We start from the raw sequence: 9,077 nt of genomic DNA, 5'->3' as shown, positions 1-9,077 counted from the left end.
AACATCTATATAAATTACAAAGCAAGCTATTTGGCAGTTAAATATGTAAGTGTGACAGACGACTTTTTAAAAATCTATCATGATAGATTCTCCTCTTGTTGTTTACCTGAAATGTATTTACTATTTCACCGGCGCTTCGGCAAAGACCAGTAAATCTTTTAACACAATTACTAGCATCATGTTGAAGTTGCTAAACACAGAACAAATAAATTTACCGATTGCAAACACTGCAAGACAGTAGGCGTTTTTTATTTCAATTAATATAATAGTATTTTGAAATGACCTCTGTCCGTAAATAATCTAAATTTCAGATCATGATACCCCGGTTGAATGCGCGACATGGTGTGTTTGAGGTCGTAGTCTTCGCCGGCGAGGACGGTGTCGTGATTGAGTGGTCGGGACGGAAACTAAGAAATGTATAGTGAAATGTATAGAAACATAGATAGGCAAACCAGTAATCTTCCTCTATGACGCGAAATATTTATGAAAGTGTAAAATAAAAATGAAGAATATATTAGAATCTTAAAATAAAACCATTAGCATTTTCATCTATCCTCTGCTGTTTAATAATCAATGCTTGTTACTATTAAGAGCTGTCTAAAATATAAGACCACTAGCAGACCCGGCCACGCATTGCTGTGTTCCTGAATAAAATAATATTGAGACAATAAATTGAGTTGAGATGTAAGCTATCCTATTTTTCAAGTTGGATCAAATTGCACACAATGTGCAAATCTAATTGGCAGTCGTTTCAGTAGTTTAGGAGTTCATCGCTGACAAACACCATGACACGTATTTTTACATATAAAGAAAGATAATAACTGATTAAAAATATGACTAGGTAATTTTCCAATGAGTGAATCGTGCTTACCGGTATAGTTTTTCTAACACGTAACTCAATCGACATAGATAATAAAGTGAAAAACAGGTTGATGTTATGATTTAGTAAATGGCGTGCAGTATAAGTAATTGTGAATTTGTTGTGTTACCGCACTTACTAGTATGTTTAAATAGCCCATTTTGTTTACTTTCGTATACTATATATAATTATGTCTTAAAAACTATATTGATTGTTCACATTATAATAATGTCTTCTTAACGTATTCCTTAACCAATATTTCAGCTATGTTGAAAAGTATATTATGTATATAAAAGTATAAAAGCAACGATGAATTCATACTCACTAATAGATAGAGGAGGGTATATGATGGATAATCATATCTTGTAAGGTCAACATTTAAAAATATGGGGAATGAACCATGGAAGGCAATATAGGCAATCTAATATATCTATTTTGAAATAAAATAATATCAAGCCGCTTGTTCAGTTATTCTTTCTCATGTGAGACATAACTCATATTAGTACCATAATAATAATAAACCAGTAGCGGGGCTAGAATTAATTATATTGGTTCTTTTAATATAAGTTGTTTTCAACATAATGTATATATTGTACATCAAGAAACGCATCCTATTTATTAATCCAAAACACTTAATTAATTAAATATGTGAAATTTTACTACATTTTTGTAGGCTATTTTTAGCACCTATGGTTTTCTTTTAAATTCAGAAGTCTTTTGATGACATAGTCTCAATATTAGATGAAGATCATAATAAGACGTGTGGTGGTATAAGAAGTATTCCGGATTTGGATATGTAAGCACCTGGACCCAACACCTGGAAAAATTAAACTGATTTAAAATTAGAACTATTTTCATAGAGTTAACGAGTTCACTCGATTATACTGGTATGTTTTCTGTGACTAGTCATCATATTTTATGTATGAGCAAAGCAACATAACATTAAATCGGGTCGAGCCGAGTCCGGTGCTGCTGTTTGTTAAGTTTACTTATACAAACATGAGTCATATAACTTAAAGAAAGTTGAATAAAACCCTTAAAGAGGACAATGATTATCTTTGTGAAAATATTCAATATATACCCTACAATTTAATTACTTAATTCAGTCATGTAGATGGCGTTATATAGATAGATTATTTATTGTTGTCGTATGATCACTACCAATAGTTGGCGATCTACAAATATAGGTAGGTAACACGTTTATGAAGTGACATGCATCACTAATGTTAAATACATATTTAAAAAATACTTATTGGGACCTCACCTCTCTACCTGTACATCTAAATATGCCAGTTGGTGCATTAGGTAAAAGTTCAAAGTTTGGCATCACATTGTTGTTAGGTAAGCAGTATCCATATTTGCGCATCTAGAATGTAAAATAAAATATTCAGGTATTAAATATAGTATGTTATGTAACTACAGTATAATGAGATAATTAGTCTTACATACTTAGTGTTATTGTGAAGGTTATTAAACACTGACCCACTTTTGTTCGTGGTATATTATGTTAATAACTGGGGGTTAATTTCAACAGACTCCTAAAAGAAGGAGGCTCTGCTACATATATTTTTATGTAATTTTAAAGGTAAACAAGTTGATTAGTCATCTGATGTTATGTGGTAACCGACGCGTATGTACATGAACAGCACTACAGACATCACGTTACATGTGATACCACTAAAGAAATTTGTGCTATTCCAGAGGAGTAAAATGTCATGCTCTTATCCTGCACTTTCACACAAACATGAAACACATTTTAGGAAGCAAGTAGCTTGTCTGCTGAAATGGACGAGACTATAGTACCCACGCAGGCGCCTTTTTATAAATTCTACCTCATTCTAAATATTTTATCATTGTGAATGTGATAATATCAATATCACATTCACAATGATAAAATATTTACTTGACTGATTTAATCATATTGTATTTTTATATTTGAGCCTAAATAAATTAGTGCTGGTTGGTAGTTTGTATTCACACGTTTCGACTTGTAAAATGTGAACTTACAAGGATCACGAGATTCTTGCTCATTCTTCTTGTGATGAGACAACTTTCCGAATGAGCGGTAAGTTTAAAAAAAGGAATTGTTATGACTATTCAAAAGTGCTTAAATTAAGTTTATTTGAATAAATGATTTTCTATTCTATTGTATTCATCACCTGACTTCCAATATTCACCACATCTCCTGATTTCCAATGTTCATGGGTAATTGATACCTCGCATTTTGTTCGATGGCTACTAGATATATGATGTTATATGATTTATGCGGGAAAAAATATAGATTCATATATATTTCACAGGATTTTTAATGTATTTCAAAGTTTTCGTTCTTTATATAAGAAACTGATAATACCGTAAAATTTTAATTGATTTTGAAGTACGAAATCTATATAAATATCATCTCTGTTAAAAGTACTTCGAAATCTATGTGTGATGACTTACATCATACGTTGTAGTGCTAGAATGATTAGTACCATTTGTATTCTGACAACAGATACATGATAGCTTTCCTCCTTCAGTATCTGATGAATTTGAGCATTTCATATCACCAGAACTTCTACAATCACCAGTAGAAGCACTAAAAATACAATAAATGGCAGTACGGATTCGATTCGTACGCAAATTTAAGTGTAACACGGCATGAACAGATTTCCTTATGGAACACATTGCTTGATTATAAAAATAGGCGTATTCAGACAATATTAGATTGGTAAATTCTAACAAGAAATTTAGTTACGTTTGTTATAAGACTATTTAAAACTTCACAGAATGTACATGTATATAAAATTATATTAATGTTACATTGTCTGATTGTTTTATTGCTGTTTAATATCTAATTTGAGATCTTTATCCTGACGTGACATGGAAAATTTATGATAAAGCAACATTGTTCTGTAATCATTGAGGCGTACGGGTATTTTTTCATCTATGGATTTAAATTCCGATCAAAAAGTAGTTTACTAAAATGCCTCATGATATGCATCATGTAATTTACTGCCTTGCTTGTTATTTTAATCGAAATTTAACTAAAACATTACAAGGATATTGGCGGCTGGAATATGTAGGATGAGGTAACCTCGTAGACTATGAATAATTTTAGAAAAGTAGCACTATTGATTTACCTAATTGGTACGTAATAACAAGATTACACATGTAATAATCCCTTAATAATACTACTTTTACATACCTAAATATTTGATATCACGATCCATCTTACACAACTTATTTGCTGTTATATCCAAAGTTGAACTGCGTGGGTATTTTAGACACTAAGTAGCTATATTTTCTTTAAGCTTGTTTGCCATTACAATTTTATATAATAAGGAAGTATTATAAAAAATTAAAGTTAGAAGCAAGCTTACAGAAAAAAATATTTTGTGAAATCGTAATTTCGAAATATTTATTATTCACAAATGAAATATAGGAAGCAAAAAAAGTTTATTAGCTTTCATATTTGCACTTTTTCTTAAAACTTTCTGAAAATCAGTTTCTTCATTCACAGAGCTTCATTACGAGTACTGGTAAGCCCGCTGCCGCTCCACCGGCGTTGGTCGCCGCTCCACCAGAAGGCGCGGAGCAACCTGTACAATATTCAGGCATCAATAACTTCATTTTCTCTAGGCTGATAGCTCATTGACTTGCTACCATAACAAAACAAACTACCATCAAAACAAAATCTACCATCTGTAAGTGGGTTACGAGCTGGTTGAACACCAGGCAGAGATTCAAAGCAGTCTGCTTTACAAGGAGCATTCCATTCAAGGTGGTGGGGGTTTGGAATGGATACAACCTGGTCTCGTGCACGTTTCTTCCTTATTAGTTATTTTGGCTATTTTACGCATTTGATCTGGTCCTCTTAAAACATGATTTAGCACCTCTTTTTTATCGAACCGATATAGGATTTCTGCAACTGTCTTTTCGTCAAATATTAAAATTGATTGATTATTAGCTGGATCTAAAGTGTTTGGACACTTCGATTGACTAGTAGTAATATTAATTGAACTCTGCTTAATATCATTAGTACAGATACACGCTTTGCCACCCGAATTAGTACCACTACCACCACTAAATTTATCAACTTGAATTGCAAGAGATCTAAGACACTTACAGCATTTTCCTCCACTTTGAGCTGCTGAAACATCTGGTATGATACCCTTCAGCTCACATACAATGAACCTTTTGCCATTTCCAGATCCTTTCACGGCGCCGCCGGTTCTACCTTCGTCTTGAGCACGCATGTGGCCTACCAGGGGTCCAGGATCAGCGAGGCCACGAGCTCGTGCTAGTTGACTGGGTGCACATAACGGATCTGGTAACACCAAGCATGCCGGTTCACCTCCGCATCCCGTCCTGCGACAGTCATGTTGTAGCCCATTACGCTTTATACAGTGACAACTGTAGTACATAATGCCTCCTCGCAACTCACGACTCTTCGTTCTTTTTAACTGATTTTCTTTTTCATCCTTTTTGTCCGTGCCACCACCCTCCTCCAGACGTGAGCTTCCGTCGGAGTATTTTCCTTTCTGTAATAAAATATAGTTTTACATTATGTTTAGTTCATTGCCCATAGCCCGCCATGTTGTCAATAAAAATTGTATTACCGAGAAACGAAATGGTTAGCGTGCTAGAGAGCAGAGGCTACCACTGAGATATCAGATCGAAGTCGCTGAACCGCGTAACGTAGGTCTTGCCAGGTGGTGGGCGACGAACACAAGGCGGACAGGGCGGAGGGCAGGGCCGAGGCCCTGAACAGCAAGAACCCGCTCGGCATAGATATCGGATTGAACCTTGCTGGAAATACTGGCAATCTTGTAATCCATTGCGCTTGAATGCAGAGCGTGGTAGGCACTGCAGCTAAAATTATTTTATCTCTTAATTAGTTAATCCTATATTTGTATAAATTATCAATAAATGATGGTATATTAAATAACTAACCGGCGGACCACAGTCTTCGTATTTGTAACATACCATAGGGCCACAAGGGCTGCACCTGAAATATTTTAGAGTATTATAATTTTTATACATATCACGAAATATATTATGTAGACGAATTTAGTTTCATGGAATTAGTTCTCCCATATATATATATAGAAGCAGATTATAAATTTGAGTCACGAAATGTAGAAAAATGTAGTGTAAATTTTTATTTTTTTTTAATTGAAAACTATGGGGAAAATTAACTATTACACAACAGGTGCATATAAGAGACATCTGGTTAAAATGACATTACAATAGTATGATTTTATGGATTTAAAGATTTAGACATTATTAAATCAAAGTATGACGAAATGTTTAATTAAAGTGGACTTCGAATAGGGGTATTAAGACTTTGTACTAAATTATAGAAGCATGTTTAAACGGTTAATTAAAGTATCGTCAGTTCCAAGCGGGGGAATAAACAGTACTATAAAAAATATACTCGTGTATCATAGCATACTTTGTATGAAAACCTGGTATACTATAACACTGAAAAACTACACTGCTTAGGGCTACATCATTTAACTTTTATCCATCCCAACACAAACTACGCCTAAATAATACTCACATTATATAAGGTTAAATTAATACCGATCCAAGCCCAAGATATAAAATGAGGAGGTGGTGGAATTTAAAATTGTGTATTTTAATAGTGTTCAAAATTTACATAAATATATGGAAATTTATTTAAAAACACTTGGATAATTTAGAATTTAGAAACATTGCAATTTTTTTATATTATTATTATTATTATTATTATTAATTATTAATAAAACCACATGTAAATAAGTCGGAATGACAAAATCTTGTGTCAATATATATTTCTTTTGTTACTTTTCATATTTATTGTCTTCTCAATTCAAAAAATTATCTATCCGGTTGGCCAGTTCCGTATATATATTTTTTTAAATCGCCAATACGAAAATCCAGTACGAACTTGGTCTTGAAATTTAATTTATAACATTTTTATTTTGATATAATTTTTAATTTGTTTTTAATATCTTCTCATGTTACAAATAGTAGATAATGGTTCTGCATAAGGATTACAACAATGCTTTTCGCATGCCACTCGAGCTGGTTCACAAAGCGGAGCAGGCAAAGCTTGACATAGAGGAGAAGTCTGGCAACCGGTCCTACGACAGTCGTATTGCAAGCCATTTCGCCTTATACAGTAACAGTCTTTGTATAAAATACCTCCTCTGAGCTCTCGACTCTTGCAAGTCCGCAGAGGATTGCAGGATACGATTTTTTTTCCCATGACCATAATGTCACAGTCTAAAATTTGATAATATTATGTGAATAGTATGTAAATGGTAAGGTACTTGTTCATTATAAAATAATGTAATAGAACTTACCAATAATATTTATTAATTTTCTTTATATTAAAAAAATCATCACTGATAATTTGGAAACATATTGAACTAAATGATGTTTGATACGTGATTTACAACTAGATTTAAAAAAAAAAATTATTAAAACAGGATGGCCGTGACCATATTAATCGTGAATATTATTCCTAACATAGTACAATACTATAAGCTCGGCTTAATATGACAATCGTAATCGTAATGGAAAAGTATCAAAGAAAGAACAAATAATTTTATTTACGTACTGTACTTTCTGTAAAACGTATTTTATTATAATGAAATATTCATAACGATAAAATACGTTTTACAGAAATAACATGTTATCTTAACTATTTATTGTCCAAATGTACTTTGAACTGAGCTGATTTTCAGTAGTATGAATTACAAACGGAACAGAAAAGACCTATTGACTGATTATTTGATTATTATTAATTAAACAAAATATAAAAATTTATATAGGCTGATATGAGAATTAATAATGGCGGTTACCAGAACGCGTAGAAGCTTCATATAATTTCCAAAATCTGCAGAAAAAATTACCTCTGATGAAAAATTGCAGTACTAAATACTGGCTGGTTATTGGTACTGAGTCTCTTTGTTACTGGCTTTATGAATCTGGATAATTAAAAAGTATAAAAAACTAAATTGAATCATCTTTCTTTATTTAAAACCAGACGAAGTTAATCTGTAGAAGTACATCTGCAACAATATTCAGTACAATCAAATCCTTTGCGTGATACACATAAAAAATCTCTAAAAAAATTAATTGAAAAAAATCTTTGAAAAATAATCTTTTCCCAAAATTATACACGGCACTTTTTGGGTTACTCTTCGGATATTACTATTTGCTCTTCGGACAACCTATTTCTTCTCTCCTTAGTACTCTTCACAAGCCTATAGCCGAAAAGAATGTAAGTACTTTTGAAATTTCACGTTCACTCTTCTAATCGGTGGGGTTGATGCAAATTATGAAGGGTAAAATAAGCTATTGGTGCAAAATAAGTCTTCCTATTCCTTTCTCGGCATCGTAACCTAATAAACTTTTTTTCCTTAGGTGTTGCGGACCGTGCGGAGGAGGTTGCTGCGGTGGTAGCTGCTGTGGTGGCTGCTGCTGCCCATGCATCACTATATACACGTGCTGTACCAAAATTTGCTAGTGCTAGTGTTAATAGCCACGAAGTCATCGCAGACTGACCATGGTATCTGCAGCGAGTTCAATGTGGGAGTACGGACTACGTAGTTTTTGCAGTCGACTGGTGTTCGTTTTTGTGGAAATAAATTATTGAATTAAGCGTACTCTTAAGTTTCATTTGATTCAAAAAGGTGTCATTCGATCTTGGGAAATGGGCGCTAGGTTATAGGGGAAAGTGTAGTTATTGCTGCGGTGGTAGCTGCTGTGGTGGCTACTGCTGCCCACGCATCACTATACATACGTGCTGTACCAAGAATTGCTAGTACTAGTATCACCGCAGACGATCGTGGTATCTGCAGCGATTTTAATGAGGGAGTACGGACTACGTAGTTGCAATCCGTAGTTGCAGTCGACTATGTTATTTTTGTGGAAATATTGAAATGTTTCATTTGATTCATAAAGGTGATCAATACGATCTAGGGAAACGGGCGCTAGGTTTATAGAAGAAACGTAACGTGTAGTTATGGCGTAAAGGATTGTTACTCTCCGATGTCACCATATACTGCGATATAGCAGTGTTGGCTACTCTAAATGAAGAGCTTAGGTAATGTGGGATCCACTTCGAATTACCACAGGTGTAGCCGCTCACGATCACTACGAAACCGAATCTCTTAAAAACTAAGCTATAGAGCAATATTAGTGCTTAATGTTCAATAGAGATGTAGTGTGCTTATTGCTGGAC

The 9,077-nt window shown here is 33.6% G+C and overlaps 2 protein-coding genes and 1 long non-coding RNA gene across 3 annotated transcripts; 1 reads left to right on the top strand and 2 right to left on the bottom strand.

Moving 5' to 3' along the window:
* Nucleotides 1-1,539: 1,539 nt before the first annotated feature.
* On the bottom strand, nucleotides 1,540-3,083 carry LOC131855183 (uncharacterized). Its single transcript, XM_059206455.1, has 3 exons — nucleotides 3,019-3,083; nucleotides 2,124-2,225; nucleotides 1,540-1,663 (listed from the first exon to the last, which is right to left on the bottom strand). Exons 2-3 carry the CDS (start codon nucleotides 2,223-2,225, stop codon nucleotides 1,547-1,549), a joined length of 219 nt encoding a protein of 72 aa, XP_059062438.1. The 5' UTR covers nucleotides 3,019-3,083; the 3' UTR covers nucleotides 1,540-1,546.
* A 1,165-nt stretch (nucleotides 3,084-4,248) lies between these two features.
* On the bottom strand, nucleotides 4,249-6,580 carry LOC131842556 (uncharacterized). The gene is made up of 4 exons (XM_059191165.1): nucleotides 6,405-6,580; nucleotides 5,795-5,849; nucleotides 4,968-5,382; nucleotides 4,249-4,440 (listed from the first exon to the last, which is right to left on the bottom strand). Coding segments are annotated over exons 1-4 (561 nt in total). The 5' UTR covers nucleotides 6,407-6,580; the 3' UTR covers nucleotides 4,249-4,351.
* Nucleotides 6,581-7,393: 813 nt separating this feature from the next.
* LOC131843209 (uncharacterized) lies at nucleotides 7,394-8,499 on the top strand. Its single transcript, XR_009357533.1, has 2 exons — nucleotides 7,394-8,114; nucleotides 8,258-8,499. It is a non-coding gene; the product is annotated as an uncharacterized LOC131843209 (long non-coding RNA).
* The last annotated feature ends 578 nt before the right edge of the window (nucleotides 8,500-9,077 follow it).

Source organism: Achroia grisella, unplaced genomic scaffold, assembly GCF_030625045.1.
Source record: "Achroia grisella isolate CSIRO2021 unplaced genomic scaffold, CSIRO_AGI_Agris_v1 utg1023, whole genome shotgun sequence".
NCBI classification, from domain to species: Eukaryota; Metazoa; Arthropoda; class Insecta; order Lepidoptera; family Pyralidae; genus Achroia; species Achroia grisella.
Note: the sequence above shows the minus strand (reverse complement) of the source record. Positions and strands in the feature narration are given on the sequence as shown.